The sequence below is a fragment of the Bidens hawaiensis genome, unplaced genomic scaffold, assembly GCF_021521415.1.
Source record: "Bidens hawaiensis isolate Kalapana, Puna unplaced genomic scaffold, B.hawaiensis_p1.1 tig00012479_1, whole genome shotgun sequence".
Classification (NCBI taxonomy): domain Eukaryota; kingdom Viridiplantae; phylum Streptophyta; class Magnoliopsida; order Asterales; family Asteraceae; genus Bidens; species Bidens hawaiensis.
In genome coordinates, this window is record NW_027492022.1 from 55,813 (window position 1) to 72,773 (window position 16,961).

Here is a 16,961-nt window from a genome sequence, read left to right on the forward strand (position 1 = left end):
TAAATTTTAACTATGACAATTAACATACCAGCTAGTAATATGCCAAAACTCCTTGAAACATACACTACAATCACTATTAATTATATAGAGGTATTTCTGTAAAAAGATATGCCAACCCGTCTACTCAGTTGGTAGAGCGCAAGGCTCTTAACCTTGTGGTCGTGGGTTCGAGCCCCACGCTGGGCGTATTGTTTTTGAAATCATTTTTTTATGGATGTCACATGGCATTGTTACGGACAAACTAATATTTGTACCATTAACATCGATCATTATTACAGTATAAAAATTCAATTCCTAAGTTAATAAGTTACCTCCTCAAATGACAATCTACTACAACATAAAAAAAGAAGCCAGTACAAAAACAACTGCAGCAATGCCTTTGGAAACCTTCGCCGATGAAGTACTGTGGCCGTAAGGAGTTGTTTCTGAACCACCCGAAGATCCTGACTGTGACTCGCCCGAAGATTTTTCTGAACCACCCGAAGACTTATCCGAACCACCCGAAGAACCTCCAGAATCATCACTATCTTCTGGACTTGACGACGGAGAACCCTCCGGACTCTATAAAACAACAAATTCAAATATTAATAAAACATCATTCACAAAACTTTAGTTCATAATATAATGATCTTGTTCTTACAAATGTTGGTTTAGTTCCATTCATGACACCATTGTCATAAACCTCCGTGAAATCTGGTTTAAAGAGCCCAAAATTTCGCTCTGCAAGCGAACCGGGCTTCTGATTCTCGTTGAACAATGCAAATATGTAGATCTCAAAGCTTTTTCCCGGCATTAATGGTGTTCCATCTTTCGATGTAGACTTCTTAATCATCGCTCCGTTGTATGCCTTCGCGTTGTCATTGTTTACCCATGTAAGCCATGGTTCACCAAGCGATGGCCAACCCGTCTCCCCGACAATAATAGGCACATCCCCGTATCCTAGTTTCTTCATAGCGGAGTAAACCGCGTCCATCAATCCATCAAACATGTTTTCATACTTGTTCCCGGTTTTAGGGTCGACAAACCCCTTGTTTGGTCGAAACAAAGCATAACTATCGTTACCTGGGGAGTACTCGAAGTAAGGATACGGGTTAACCATAAACCCTGACTTTGTACTGCTCAAGAACTCAAGCATAGGTTTTAAAATCCCGACGTCCCACCCAGTTCTAAATGCACCAGAACTAGGTGGATCCGAGGATAATAATATACCTAGTGAATGTGGTGTTGTCACTTTTATTCACCTATTCCCGCCTTTTCCAACGCTCCGTGGAGCGTTTTCATGGCGGGGACCACGTTGTCTATTTGTTCTTTAGTCCCCCAATGGAGATCTCGTTACCAACCGCAATGTAACGGATTTTCGTATCTGGGTAATATGGTTTTGTTTTGTCTTGGACCCATTTTCCCGCCTTATTAGAATCCGTTAACGATGGGATGTCCCCATTCGGGACGGTGATTGTCACGTAGATAACTGTGTTAGCAAAGGCTTTCATGATTTCACTATTCATGTCAAAGATTTTGATTCGGTCGATTATTGTGCTTTCTTTAAGGAATTGCGCAACTTGTCTAGGCGACGGGAGGTTGTCGGCGGTCGTGCCATAGTTTACACCTATCGAGCACACGGGCAATATGATTTGGATGAATGTCGATAAAAGAAGAAGATTACGTGTGAATATCCGTCTCGAAAGCTCCATATATGCCAATGCTGATACAAAACAAAGAGAACATGTTCAAGGTTTTAATATACTTGGTACTAGGAACATTTTCAAGGATTACACAAACCATATAACACTTTGAAATAACAAAAATAATAATAAAAGAAACTTACAATAACTAGTTGAATGGATCATTGTTTTTGTTTCATCAAGAAACTGAACCACAACTTCTCCAACAAATCATGAACCATGGCTACCAAAACTGTTCGAGATGCAATGAAGATTAATCAACAATTGCCGAGAAAGGATTCGAGTCATCTCTGTTTTGTTGGTTTAAAAACGCAGCAAGTATCTCGGGCAATTGCGATCGGCTGATAACGAACATGCATGAATGTAGGACCATGATTAATTATGAGTCTTATTTAACGAGTAAAATATATTTTTTATGGATTAAACGGTTTCTTGTGGGTGGATAATATTTATTTATCTATAAAATAATAAAAATATACGATTATTTACACGTGAATATGTGAGTCTAGATGTTTTATTGTGACAATGAAAAAAAAAAACCGTTTATAATAAAAAGTCTGTATATATAATAGAATTAAATATTCTACTGAAAACAATAGAAAACATTTTTTTACCCAAGAAATAATAACCAAAATGACGCCCCTGTTAAAAAACGTATTGCTTAATTTCCAAAGTAAGAATACTTACTGTCAAATGAGTCATAAAATCAAGCCATTCATAATTATTGAGTCGAAACGGACGCCTTTATTTTTATCTACTAATTATCATAATTCTCATGACAGATACTTCTAAGTTTTAACCCCTTTCATGGAATCTTCGCATAAAAATTGCTACGGGTGTTACAAAAGGGCTTGAATACTTACATAGTACTACAACAAATGTGAGATATCATGAGTTCAAGTCCTGCAATATATTAATTGATTCTGTGAGTCTGTTAATTCATGATTTTCATGAATTCAAGTCCTACAAAGGGGCTTGAATACTTACATAGTACTAAAAATTTATACGTATCGAGTCCTCACCCCCCCCCCCCTCTAGTTGGTTGTGTTTTTGTCCAAGCTTCGCCATTGTAGAAAGGTACTTAGTAGAGAGATAAGTTGCTTTGAGATTATTGTGCATGAGAGCGTTTTGATGGAACTCCAATTTTATGAAAGCTGAAGCTAAGTTTATGTTAACATTGTGTATCATATAGCAAAAGCTTAGTATTTTGAACTACTCGTTTACAGATTACTTTGTCGCCGCTACTACAAAACGACTACCTAGTAAACAAAAAAAAAATCATCATCCAAAGCTTTAAAGGACCGTTTGGTGACTTTGGTCTGCTTGAGGCATACAACGGGAAGGCTTGTTAATATTTGACCAAATGGTGGCCATGGTTTGATTTTGATCAACTTTGAGCTCAATTCGAATAAAAAACATAGATTTCGGTTTTTAAGTTTTTGAAAATCGTTTGGTTTTAGTTTTTAGTTTTTCCGATTCCAGAATTGGCACTACAGTAGAAACTCGATAAATTAATACTCGATTATTTAATAAATTCTCTAAGATAATATTTTTTGCCGGTCCCCACTCGGGGATAGGGTGCTAAATTAATAATTCGCTAAAATTATAAGATAATACATTTTTGATAATTTCTTTAGACCCCATATAAAATATAAATTAATAATTCCTTATATATAGCATGTTACATGAATGATTTATGAAGGTTTCTTGAAAAATGACCATAAAGTGATACATTGAATACAAGAATCATAATAAGGTGGGAGATTGAAGGTTTCTTTCAAATTGGGCCGTTCATTTGATATACATGCATTGTATACAATAATTAAGTGAAAGCTTAAAAGGTGTTTGTAAACTAAGTATTCTATTATAAATTCATAAAATATTAATTAATATATAAATTAATAATTATTAATTTATCGATTAATTAATAATTTTTTTAATTAATAAATTTTGGTGGTCCCAAGTGTATTATTTTATAGAGTTTCTACTGTAATACAAAAAGTGTAATGACCCAAAATCTATCTATACTATATAATAAATAAAAGTTTCTCATGCCACATGTCATTCTCTTATGTATTCTTATTTTTTCTTCCCGCCTCTTTCTCCTATTAACTATACATTAATTATACATACTTTTTAAAGTTCTTTTTTTATATATTTTGTTTAATAACTTCTCTAATTGCTTTTACAAAACATATTTTATATTTTCAAAAAACGTTAGGTTTATTAATAAAACTGAACATTTTCATTATTCAACGGGTTCATTATTAAAAACATGTGGATCTTTAATTGAACCCGACCCACCTTCTTTTCACATATAACCGTAATATCTTTCTTTCTATCCATATTTTGTCGATCAAAACATTATCGATTCTCCTTTAATGTGTATTCTTCAACTAATCAAACGTTTTCTTCTATTGATGGTTGGTTCGTATTGTTTCGATTGTACTGTTTATGTTCTCATAATACTATTTTACTTTAGTTGCTATTATATTTTTAGTGCATTATCTAATGTTGTATCGAAAGAAGTATTTAGAGATTTATGTTTTATTTTTAAGTTTGTGAATAGTACTTATAATTTAATTTTGTACTTAATGTATTACTCAACTTTATTTATTAAAAGTTATCACTTACAAAATTTAAGTTGTTTAAACCGTGTAAAGGCACGGGCACATAACCTAGTTTGTTAATAAATAAAAAGTCCTCAATTATTATTTCATTGGTGACAACTAGAAAAGTAGGGGGGCTAAATGCCATTATCTTAAAAGTTAATTATGGAAACCCAATGTTGTGGGAACTATAGAGGTGTCAAGTTGCTAAATCGTACTATAAAATTATGGAAAAGAGTAATTGAGGCTAGAACTAGACAAGAAACTCATGTCACGATAAACAAATTTGGAACTTGCTACCATGTAGGCGATACTATTTCACATCCTAAGGATGTTGGTGATAAAGTATAGGAAAAAGAATGGGATTCGTTGACCTTGAAAAGGCATACAATAGTGTGCCTTGCCGACTGATTTGGGATAGTCTTGAAAATAGTGGGGTTCATAGGAAATTTATAGAACTAATTAGAGATATGTATGATAAGTCTGAAACAAGAATTCAGTGAAGGATAGTAGGATACTAACTTGTTTCCTGTGGAGGTAGTTTTACATAAAATTATGATCGAAAAAAGGTACAAAATTAAGACATAGAAGCATAATTTCTTAAACCTATAATCACACATTAATTTCCTTTGTAGTATCTATTTCAGCCAAGTGACACAACTTTCACCAACCAAACAAACGTGCATGAAATAATTTTAACATGTTTACATCTAATTATTACTGATATAATATAATATTTGATTATTGAAATATATGTAAGATTCAAAAAACATAAGTGAAACTACAGGCCATGTGACATGACCTAACTTTTATCTGAACTCCGATATGTAGTACAATTTGGGGACCAAATATTGATTAGGGCCATCAGCCATGTGTAAGAGCATCTACAATGGTGGATAAGTAAAAAACAACTAAACGCGTCACATTAGATTTTCACTCATCCACTTTCAAACACCAAAAAATCTCATTTTTTCACCAAAACTACATACACTTTTAAACACCCTCGTATTCCACATATCACCTACTTTTGTATTTTATTTCTATAAACTAAAATACTTTTATAGGTATCTTATGTTTTATTTCATATTATTTAAAAATAAAATAAGTTATAGTAAGTAGCTTTAAAATAAAAAAATAAAGTCAAAATAAAGAAAAATTTAAAATTACATGAACAATAAATAAACCAATCACACGCAAACACACAAAAAAAATTATTAAATTTTTTTAAATTACATAAACAATAACATTTTTTATTAAAAAAAATTACTGTTGAAAGTAAAAACAAACAGAAAGAAATTATTCTTAAATAAAAAAAAGAAAGATAATTAAAGTGGGAGGTTAAAATTGTTTTCAAAATTTAAATGAAAAACTAATTACACTGTGCCCACTTATCATGTTTACTTTCATCCAGTTTGTTGGATACGCTCTAAATTGAACATCACCTCCAATGTGTATTCATCAAATTCAGAATTCTAAAATTGTCGTATCAGAACTAAACATCTCATTAGAGATGCTGTAACATGACATGAATTTTTGTTGAGCTCAGACATGGAGTCCAATTTGGGGACCAATATTGATTAGGTAAACTCATATTTAAGTAGGTTTATTTATTTTTAATGTTCATGATCTTCTATAAATAACATTGAATTTTTGTTGAGCTCCGACATGGAGTCCAATTTGGGGACCAATATTGATTAGGTAAACTCATATTTAAGTAGGTTTCTTTATTTATTTTTAATGTTCATGATCTTCTATAAGTAACAATGAATGCCCAAGATAATGTTATACTCAACCATAATATTTCCCTTTGATTCAAACTAGATGATGCATTCCAAAATGACCACAACGGTAGCTAACACTGTCTTCCAAGCCAATGCACAAAGCACCATAGAGCCGGTGCGTCCTGTAGTCAACTTTCCTCCATCGATTTGGGGTGATCGCTTCCTATCATTTTCCCTTGACAATTCGGTAAGAGCTCATATAGATTACTCACACTTGCAAAATTAACATTGTTGTGTTTAGTGGCAGACATAGAATTTTTTCTATCGAGATAGTTATTTTTTTTTCAATGCTCCGATTATATCACTTAACTTGAGTATAAAATTTTGGTGGTCGGGTAACATAAATAATGATAATTTGATGTTAAAACCGTAAAAATTGAAAGCTGAAATGAGGTTTATGAGGTAACCAATAACCTTACCAAGAAAATATAATATACCGTTCAATAACTATTAAAAAAGTACAACTAATACATTTAATCGAATTTGATACACCTTTTTTTTTCTTTTTTTTTTAGTTTGATTTTTAATTACAACATGTATAAGTTGACCATTTCTAAGTAAGCTGAAAAATCTCGAAGATTTGATGTTTAAACTAAGGGGTTGATCAGAATAGCATAACATATGTTACATGTAAAAGTAAATTAAAGAAAATTGCAGGGCCGGTTGATGCCACACCCTATACACTATGTCCGTCATGCTTGTGTTGGTATGTCTTTCTTTAAGTTATGAATAACTACGTTGTTTCATTTTCTAGCAATTGGAAGCATACGGTAAAGCTATGGAGCAACCGAAATAACAACTTAGAAGATTGATACTAAATCCCGCTATTGATTCAAACGCGAAATTGAGTTTGATTTACTCAGTGTATCGTCTTGGTTGGACATATCTTTTAACGGAAGATATTGATGTCCAACTTGATAAGCTTTTCAACCAGCTTAATTTGCAAAGTTACCAAGAAGCAGATCTTTATACAATATCTATTCACTTTTAAGTCTTTAGAAACTTTGGTTACAGGTTTTCTTGTGGTAAGTACTCACCAAAGTTGCTTAAAGACAAATTTATTTTTATTGTATTGTTATACATATTTTTCTCTATGGTATTGTTAAATTTATGGTGGTTATGACTTATGTAGACGTGTTCAAGGACTGTAGTTCGGGTGAGCTCAAAGAAGACATTAGTATAGATGTGAGGGGTGTGATAGGTTTCTATGAGAGTGCTCGATTAAGAATTGGAGGAGAATCCATACTAGACAGGGACGGAACTACCGGACCCTCCGGCCGGCCAAATTCTCAATATACTCAGCCAAAAGAAATTCTTGTAGTTGGACCCTCTTGATTTATCTCTTATAAAGTCAAAAGAGGGATGAAAAAGATGGTTTAAAAACTTTCCAGCCGGAAAATGGTCCGTCGGCCGGCGTACTGAAAGAAGATGCACAGTGTATTGTATTTGTTTTTGAATATTAAAAGCAATTTAATGTTGCCTTTTAAAAAATACAGGCATGGCCCACCTAGTCTATTACCATTTACCATTGACACAACTCAAAATTCCTTTATTTTCAAGATTACCATATTGTGTGAGTGTACATATTTTTTCTTTCTTTTTGGTTTTACTTTTGTTTTTTAATTACTTTTTTATTTTAAAAATTGTGAACTAAGTCATGTACGAATTTCTTTTAGATATTTAGAAGGTAAGGCATCGCTCTAATTTCTTTTATGTTAGGTTTTTATTTCGTCACCGCCTCTTCTATATTTTTAAAAATATAACTAATTAATTAATTATGCTACTTCTTTTTGATCTTTTATTATGTAACGAGGGTCTAAATAGAGGCACACAACCATGGTTTAGATGTAAAAGAAAATTTATAACATGACGCCCCAGTTGAATAGTTCTGGTTCCGTCACTGATACTAGATGAAGCCAATACTTTCATAGAAACTAAACTAAAAACCATAGAGAAAACACTCCAAGGTACACTTGCACGGCAAGTGAAACATGTGTTGGAGAGGCCTTATAATCGAGGGCATCAAATGGTAGAAGCAAGGTGGTATTTGGCTGAATTCGAAGAAAAAGTTTCGAGATATGACTCGCTATTAACGCTTGCAAAGGTGCATTTCAACTACTTGCAACTCCTACAAAAGGAAGAACTTCGAAGTATTTCAAAGTAAGTTATTGATGAAGAAAATAATTTCTACTTGCATGAATATAACATAAAATGATAAAATGATCAATAATGAATCTACACTTTTGATTTAGGTGGTGGAAAGACATGGACTTACAAACAAAAATACGTTATGTTAGAGAGAGAGTGCCTGAGCTCTATATGTGGATATTGGCTTTTTTCTTGGAGCCTCATTATTCTCAAGCTCGAATAATAACAACAAAAATCGTAGTGATTGTGTCGGTGTTAGATGACACATATGATGCATGTTCTACTATTGAGGAGGCCCGACTTCTAACCCGCGCAATAAATAGGTATTTGTTTGACTGTTTCTTAGCTATAACGTTGACCATTTACGACTGAAAAATACAATCACAAATTTTGCTACCGAATTGCCTATTACAACTTTAGTTACATTGATTCCAGAATTCACCAAATGGTCGCAAATTTAGCGACCAAATTGCAACCATAGCTAAACAGGGTTTAGAATTAGCCTCCCCACCAAAAGGTCGCAAAACGGTCAAATCGCGTGGTCACAACATATTAAAGATTAGAGCTAAAAGAAAAAGAAATACAGTCATAAAGCAGTTTTCAGCGTGAAAAAGCAATCAGAAATAAGGAAAAAAAATGCCGTTGGAATCAATAAAAAAATGGAAAAAACAATAAATTTCAAGGAATAATTGATGTGGTTATAACGTAAATTAGTATAATTTGTGTTGGTTATTTTGGGTCAAATTGTTGGACTTGTATTTGACTTTTGGTGAATTATGTATATATTTGAATAATGTGGGATTCTAGGATAGTCATGCTCTTGTGTCAGTTGATGTATTTATGTATGTCTCACAATGTTAAACAACATATTGATTGATCCATATTTTATCCTTTGTTGTTTTGGTCTTTTTAGGTGGGACATCAGTGCCATGTCGCAACTTCCAGAATATATGAAACCGCTCTATGAAATTATTCTCAACGAGTATGCCGAATTTAACAAACAAGTACCTCATCAATTGACACCAAATATCATTGAGGCTTCAATAAAAGCTGTATGATTCTATCGTTACCAAATATCATTATGCTTCACTCTCAATTTCTACTTACAATCACCGTGTAAATAACTATATTTTTCCTTTATTTATGTTATGTGTCAGTTTCAAAACTTGGCAAGAAGCTACCATCAAGAGGCTGAATGGAGACATATTGGAGAGGTGCCATCATTTGAAGCGTATATGAAGATTGGGCGTTTTACTTCTGCGTATGATATTTTAAGTAAGTCTGCGTTGATTGGTATGGGCGAGATTGTCACGCAAGATGTTATAGTTTGGTATGAAAGTGATCCAAAGATGTTAATAGCTACAGAGTTAATCGGAAGGATCGAAAATGATGTCGTGAGTGTCCAGGTAATAAATACACCTATTACGTGAGAAAGATTTTGTACGATGAGTATATTACCTATGACTACAAAATAGATACAAAATACCATATACGTACACTCTAATAACAGTTGACATTCATATGAAGTTTGAGCGTGAAAGAGGACCATCAGCCACAAGTGTAGACGCACATATGAAGGCTTATATGGTGTCAGAAAATGTAGCCGTCAAGGCAGTTAAAAATATGGTTGAAAATGCATGGAAAGATATACGCGAGGGGTGTCTAAAGCCAACACCAATGCCAATGGATCTACTTGCTCCAATTGTTAATCTTGCACAAATGACAGACGTGACGTACAAGTACAATGATGGGCTCACTTTTCCGGAAAAGACGCTTAAGGAATATATTACACTCTTGTTTTGTATTGCAGTCCCCATGTAACAAGACTGTGTTAGGGGCTAATCATCTATGTGTATCTTGCTTAATTGAATGGCTATTCGTACAATATGTTTAGTATCTTCCTTTCCCATCAACGCTACATATAAATGATTGTTATCATTCTAGTTTTAATTATTTATTTGAAAATGTTCATGTATTAAAATGTACCCTTTGATCTATGTGTACATTGTTTGCAATGGTGGTTAGCTGCGTCTTTTCAATCGGTGACCAACATGCAACAGCCCATGAAGGCCTCTCCCAGATTAAAATACATTTCAATATGTAACTAATTAACGTGACATGCTACTAGTGTAGTACATATTTCAAATTTATAAATAAAAACTTTTTTTTTTCATAGTGAAAGTTTAAAATTATATTTATGGCATGAGTTAATTGGCTGGGGAGGGGTCAAATTAATGATAAATCCAAGTGAAGTAGTGAATTGACTAAAATCTTTTTCAAATGCGATGATCGAAGTAGCGTCAATTATTAAAATTTTGAAGAACGAGAGAACGTGAGTGATGGACCCCAAATGTCACATTAATCTCATGTGTAATGTATATGGTGTCACGAGATACAAATGGACAAAAGGTTAAGCAATTAGACATTTAGACTTGGAAGTAACAATAACAATAACAATACTAAAACTTTAACAATTTTACAGCTAAAAAAATGATATAAAAGTAATAATTAATAAACCATATAGTATATTTTGAAACTAGGAACAAAAATGAGAATGATGAGAATGATTTCTAGCCATACAAAAAAACTCATAAAAGAATTTATAAAAACAAATAAAAAAATCATAACTCAAAATTTAATAAAAAAACGAAAAACGTAAAAACAAAAAATGTTTCTACCGCCTATCTCGTTCTCACAAAAAAAAAACAATGATAAGTGAAAAAAATCGTTGTGTCTTTATCATTATGTTTTGGGTTTGTTTTCGTCATTGATTGTGTGTTTTTTTCTTCATATTGTGTTATATTACTCAACATTGTGTTATATTTTGTGATCTATTGTGTCTTTTTTAGTTATAATTATGTCTTTTGTTCATTTTCGTCATTGTGTCTTTAATCTCACCATTGTGTCTTTTCGTCATTTTTTTAACGGGAATGATGACGGAAACATTTTAGTTTTTTATTTTTTTTTGTTTTTTATTTATATTCTGAGTTATGATTTTTTTTTTGAATTTTTTTAAAAGGTTTTTTGTATGTTCAAAAATTCATTCTTACACTTTTCATTTTTGTCTCCCATTACATTTTAACTTTATCCTTTGAAACTATAGATATAAGTTTATTATTAGTTTATGAGTTCTTTTAAACATCTTCATATTTTTAATATACTTAATTATCAAATATGATTCTATCTACACTACTCACTTTAGTTTGTGCTTTTTTAATTTGTACATCACTCTTTCGTATTTATTTCTTTCTTATTTACACTTTAATAGCTTTCGGTTTCTTACCTTCGAACTTTGCTAGTTTGTACTTTGTAACAACATGTCTTTTTATATTTGTACATCTTATTATTTATATTCTTCTTCAACTTTAATAAGTTTTCATTTCCTTACCTTAGAGGATTAATACCTTTTAGTTTTCTTCCCTCCAAGTATTAGTAAAATGTAGTTTGAGTTTTAATAAACCCTATATTTATTTTCTACGCATACAATTACACGCCCAGCGCAACGCGTATTGTTATTTATTTTTATGGGTTCGATTTAAAACACGTGTATGTACCCTTTACAGCATATATATTAATAGCGTACCAAAATGACTCCCCCGTTAAAAGAACTGGTTGATCGGCAGATGTGTTGCTTAATTTTCAGAGTAAGAATGGTTATTGTCAAATGAGTTGGAACAAGTATTTAGACATGCAATGAAGCTCATGAGTGTTTGTAAGTATTCCATACATAAATAGAGTAGAAAGTTACGTGTAGAATAAAAATGTTACCATAAAAGGAAATCATATTGGTCTACACGTACGGCTATTTCTATGAGTGCTTTCATCATTTACTTTTAGTTTGAGTGCTTTCGATCTTTTACTTTTACTTTGAAATTTTTTAAGTTTATATTTTTTTCTAGCTTTGAATCAGAAAAAAAAAAAGAAGATCAAGAACATCAAATGGGTTCTCGTCTCTGTGTAGGTAAGCATCGATCGATCAACTCCTAATTTTGATTGCCATTGTTGACACTTGAAATTAATGATTAAACGTGAATGTATGCCCGGTTGATTCCAAGGTTTCTGGTGTTAAATTAACAGGTAGACAGGCTTCGCACTCGCCATCAAAGGGTTTGAAATGTTTTGAGTACAAATCACTCAAAAAGGCTACAAGAAATTTCCATCCGAATCGCGTGTTAGTAAATGGTGAATGTGGTTCATTTTATGAGGCCCGGATTGATAAACACCTGGTCTATGTTGCCAAGAAGTTAGACTACCCTGGTCCTGGAAAAAGTGATCTAGAGTGGTTGGTAAGCAAGGAACAATGAATTTTAGGAAGTAGAGTAAAAGAGTTTTCTTTTTACTAACACTCATTTAAACTCCGGTATGGACGATCGTGCGACTCTTACACTGCATTCTTGAGTTTTTTATTTAAGGGATTGGAAAGAAAATATAAGAAAAATTTTCAAACAACAACAGGCTTTTTTTCCACATATATAACATGTTATTTGTTAATTTCTTATTTAATTCTGATTTGTTTTAATGAATAGCTGACCTGTTTTTGTTTGTCATAAACAAGTTGTGGGTTTGGGTTGCAGGTATGACGAGATAAAGAAGAACAAATAATTATTTGTTAATTATTTAAGGGATTGGAAAGAAAATCACTCAAAAAGGCTACAAGAAAAGAGTTTTTTATTTAAGGGATTGGAAAGAAAATATAAGAAAAATTTTCAAACAACAACAGGCTTTTTTTCCACATATATAACATGTTATTTGTTAATTTCTTATTTAATTCTGATTTGTTTTAATGAATAGCTGACCTGTTTTTGTTTGTCATAAACAAGTTGTGGGTTTGGGTTGCAGGTATGACGAGATAAAGAAGAACAAATAATTATTGGTGGTTTAAAAATTCTTTTGTTTAATATATACATTGCATTGAGTTCTTCATTTGTTTAATATATAATTCATAATATTTTTTTCTTAAAAAAAAAAAAGAAAACACATAATGAACTAAATGTGGGTTTTATTTTTAATAAATTGTACATTTTGTGATTTATTTGTAGTTAAAAATTATAAAAAAATAAATTCTTTAGGGTAGTCTAGGTAGTTGAGGATAAAAATGATAGTTTTACTACCTATAGGTGACCACTCTATCCACCCTAACACCTTTAAAGCCACCATTTATAAGCTTTTGTATCTTGTGGAGATTGAACAATGCTTTTATAACAGTAAGCTAGTTTTATATATTTTATTGAACAGCAGTAAGCTAGTTTTATGTTAACATTAATTCTTGCAGATAGAAGTTAACAATTTTGGGCAACTAAATCATCCAAATCTTGCTAAATTAATTGGTTTTTGCATAGAGGGTGTACACCGATTTCTTGTGTACGAGTTCTTGCAAGGAGGCAGCTTGGAAAACCTCCTTTTCCCAAGTGAGTTCTTGCAACTTTGATAACTAGATCTTGTATGTATTTTATTGGTGGCAAACAGGTCATAAAATCAAGCCATTCATAATTATTGAGTCGAAACGGACACCTTTATTTATATCTACTAATCATAATTCACATGACAGATACTTCTAACTTTCAACCCCTTTTATGGAATCTTCGCATAAAAATTGCTACGGGTGTTGCAAAAGGGCTTGAATACTTACATAGTACAACAACAAATGTGAGATATCATGAGTTCAAGTCCTGCAATATATTAATTGATTCCGTGAGTGTTAATTCAAGATTATACAATTATATATTCTTAATGTTTAGTTTTTCTGTTGAGGTGTTTTACGTATTTACCCTTTTCATGCTTTCAGAATTACAATCCAAAACTTTACGACATTGGGTTGAAAAACACGCTAAACGAAGGAAATTGTGCTTACATTGGCATTTTTGCTCCTGAAGATGCGATGATAGGTAATCTTATTGAAGAATATTATATAAATTAATGTGAACAGAACTCACAAAATTGACACATAATTATTCATAACTCCTTCATTTAGACGTCACTAGCGAATTAAAAACAGCATTGTTACAATACACTTTGGGTGAAACAGGTCTAAAATGAATTGAAAGTCGACATGGCCGAATCCGAAAGAAAAAGACCCGTAGGCCCTAATGAGTAACGGATTATATAAGTTAATTTATTTAATCATCGATTAATATTATAACAATCGAACATAGCAAAATATAGTGCATTAAGAAATTGGAACAAAAAAAGATAAATAAAGCATACATTGGTGATCAAAGGTGGGCTATTGGTGGCCAATGGTGGCATCTAATGATGGTCAACGGTGACTCCTTGACGAGCTGGGTGGTGGAATGGTGGCCCTGGTGGTCGCGCTTGTTGCAATCGCAACTCGAAGGATGAATTAATCGGCCGCTTATTTTTCTTCTTTTTGATTTTTATTCTAGCTTTTTTAATTTTTAGTTTTATTATGGGAAAAGCTTTTCTCTAGTTATCCTGGATTTTTTTTCTAGTTATCCTGTTTAATGCAACAGGGCATCGAAGAAACAAACCAACCTTAGAAAAATATTGTTTTTGGTTATCTTTAATCAATATTTTACTCTTAATTATTTTATAATTCAATTGCAAAAATGGTTTTGACCTATAACATGAAATATTAGAAGATTAGGAGAGATTTCAGGCTATAATTGAATGTGCGTTTGACACCTAAGTCTCATTATTTTACTTTGTTAAAAGAGTAGATAAGTTATATGAAAATATATTAAAAAATTGCCCCTCGAAAAAGAATATTTATGGTGCGAAAAAAAAGATTATTAATTTTTTCCTTAGTTTATTTGATAAAATGAAAAACACCCTTGGGATTGCTGAATGACAAACAAATCACAAATCAGGCCGAGGGTGTGGCTGGCCGGCCCTGAAAGTCGCGCAAAGTATATTTAAAATGGCAAAAAAAAGTTATTTTTATTAGTTTCGTCTAACAATCTTTCATATTGTTATAAAAGGTGTTTGGACTAGAAGATGCGAGATATACGGTTTTGAGGTGGTTCTTCTTGAATTGTTAACAGGGAGGCGATGTATTGATAAAAATCTTGGTATGCAAGGAAATCTACCCAGGTTTGCTAACCCTTTTCTGAAGAGCAAAGAAAACACCCTTGTCATGATGGACCCAAGGATTGAAGGCCAATATTCTTCTGTTGCTGCGACACGAGCCGCCTTACTTGCAAAGAAATGTATCAGTGATAAACCCGAAATGAGGCCCAATGCTGATGAGTTAGTTACAGAACTGGAGCAGATTCAAGAGTTGCAGAAAAGCTTTAAAAACAGTTCCAATAAATGATCGTTAATGATGGTAATGTTGTGTCTTATCCATTGATGATGTTTAAAAGATTGTTATGTTATGGTTTGTGTATGCCATGGTGTTTAATGTTTGACTCATAATATATCCGATTATATTCTTAGTACCTACCAACCTGATTTATATCAAGTATATACGGTATATAATATAATATACGTATCACACCCCGACTGATGACGGATATACGTCGTCGCGTAACGTGATTGTTCATCACACAAGTGACACTATTAGGCCATCCGTAATGGGGCGAGAAAGGGCGAAAAATGGAGGAACACCGCCCCCGGCGATTTTTGGGCGTAAAGGGGCGGGGCGGAAGGATATTATCGCTGGAAAGAGGGAAGGAATATTATTATTATATTCAATGTGTGTGTGTGATATATATAGATACATATATATATATATATATTAATTACTATATGTAGCCCCTACACCATTACACCCCAAAAACAAATCTCACCCCTTGCTGACTGGACGCCACACGGCGCAAAACGCCCCAATTTGTAGCCCCTTCACTGCGCATAGCCTTAAAGGTGACAATAATCATTTATATTAATTTAAACTTCATCAAGTACACAATAGTTCAAAATGAAATACAAATAAGACATGCAAGCCTTTTTATTTAACATATCCTTAAAGCCAAAAATGTTTTTCCGGCAACCTGCAACTAACGGCGTTTTGATTATGTTAGTCGCGGACCGGTGAAACAAATGCGTTAAAAGTTGGAACCAGCCAATTCGTTAGTTGAGACTAGAGGTGGCAATTGGAGTGGGTTGGGTTGGATTTGGGTGATAGGTAGGATGGATATGGGGTCATGATGGATATTTAAAATAGAGGGTCAGGATGGATATAAGTCAAGATGGGTAAAGCTAACCCATCTTGACCCAAGTGAAGGTTGACATACAAAGGGTTTTAAAAACCCCTCAAAAAAAATATTCAAAAAAACTATTAAAAAAATAATAACTCAAAATATAAATAAAAAACACAAAATGTAAAATAACTAAAATGTTTCCCAAGTCATCCTCGTTCATTAAAAAAAAACTTTTTGTACCGGTTCAGGTTCGAGTTTTTTTTGGTTCGGTTTTGTTTTTTTTCATTTCGGTCGGTTTCGGTATCTGCTCGGTTTCGATTTCTCGGTTTTTTCGGTTTCAGTATTGTTTGTTTTAGTCAGTTTTTTTGGTTTCATTTCGTTTTTTTTGTTTTGTTTTGTTTTGTTTCGTTTCGTTTCAATTCATTTTGTTTTATTTTGGTCGACTACGTTTCAGTTTTGGTAAGCTTTTTGATTGCATTTCGTTTTTTTTTTTGTTTCGTTTTGGTCAGTTTTTCGGTTTCATATCGGTTTTTTTTGTATCGTTTTAGTCATTTTTCTATTTCGATTCAGTTTCGTTTCAATTTTTTTGCTTTGTTTGGTCGGTTCGGTGTTTTTGATTCGTTTTGGTCTGGTTTTTAAATT

General features: G+C 32.6%; 2 protein-coding genes and 1 pseudogene across 2 annotated transcripts; 2 read left to right on the plus strand and 1 right to left on the minus strand.

Moving 5' to 3' along the window:
- Nucleotides 1-294: 294 nt before the first annotated feature.
- On the minus strand, nucleotides 295-1,909 carry LOC143541221 (glucan endo-1,3-beta-glucosidase pseudogene; annotated as a pseudogene).
- A 6,103-nt stretch (nucleotides 1,910-8,012) lies between these two features.
- On the plus strand, nucleotides 8,013-10,082 carry LOC143541222 (alpha-copaene synthase-like). Its single transcript, XM_077034101.1, has 5 exons — nucleotides 8,013-8,232; nucleotides 8,325-8,543; nucleotides 9,134-9,272; nucleotides 9,378-9,626; nucleotides 9,748-10,082. The coding sequence occupies exons 1-5, from the start codon at nucleotides 8,099-8,101 to the stop codon at nucleotides 10,039-10,041; spliced, it is 1,035 nt and encodes a 344-aa protein (XP_076890216.1). The 5' UTR covers nucleotides 8,013-8,098; the 3' UTR covers nucleotides 10,042-10,082.
- A 2,077-nt stretch (nucleotides 10,083-12,159) lies between these two features.
- Nucleotides 12,160-15,732, plus strand: LOC143541272 (receptor-like cytoplasmic kinase 176). The gene is made up of 6 exons (XM_077034147.1): nucleotides 12,160-12,181; nucleotides 12,298-12,506; nucleotides 13,493-13,628; nucleotides 13,769-13,911; nucleotides 14,006-14,105; nucleotides 15,159-15,732. The coding sequence occupies exons 1-6, from the start codon at nucleotides 12,160-12,162 to the stop codon at nucleotides 15,491-15,493; spliced, it is 945 nt and encodes a 314-aa protein (XP_076890262.1). The 3' UTR covers nucleotides 15,494-15,732.
- Nucleotides 15,733-16,961: the final 1,229 nt, after the last annotated feature.

What these genes read in the sequence shown, in the direction of transcription:
- LOC143541222 (XM_077034101.1), top strand. Translation starts at nt 8,099, where the DNA reads ATGGTAGAAGCAAGGTGGTATTTGGCTGAATTCGAAGAAAAAGTTTCG. An exon ending in GAACTTCGAAGTATTTCAAA is followed by an intron (nt 8,233 to 8,324) that starts GTAAGTTATTGA and finishes CTTTTGATTTAG; the next exon opens with GTGGTGGAAAGACATGGACT. An exon ending in ATGATGTCGTGAGTGTCCAG is followed by an intron (nt 9,627 to 9,747) that starts GTAATAAATACA and finishes ATTCATATGAAG; the next exon opens with TTTGAGCGTGAAAGAGGACC.
- LOC143541272 (XM_077034147.1), top strand. Translation starts at nt 12,160, where the DNA reads ATGGGTTCTCGTCTCTGTGTAG. An exon ending in AAAGTGATCTAGAGTGGTTG is followed by an intron (nt 12,507 to 13,492) that starts GTAAGCAAGGAA and finishes TAATTCTTGCAG; the next exon opens with ATAGAAGTTAACAATTTTGG. An exon ending in GCAATATATTAATTGATTCC is followed by an intron (nt 13,912 to 14,005) that starts GTGAGTGTTAAT and finishes TCATGCTTTCAG; the next exon opens with AATTACAATCCAAAACTTTA.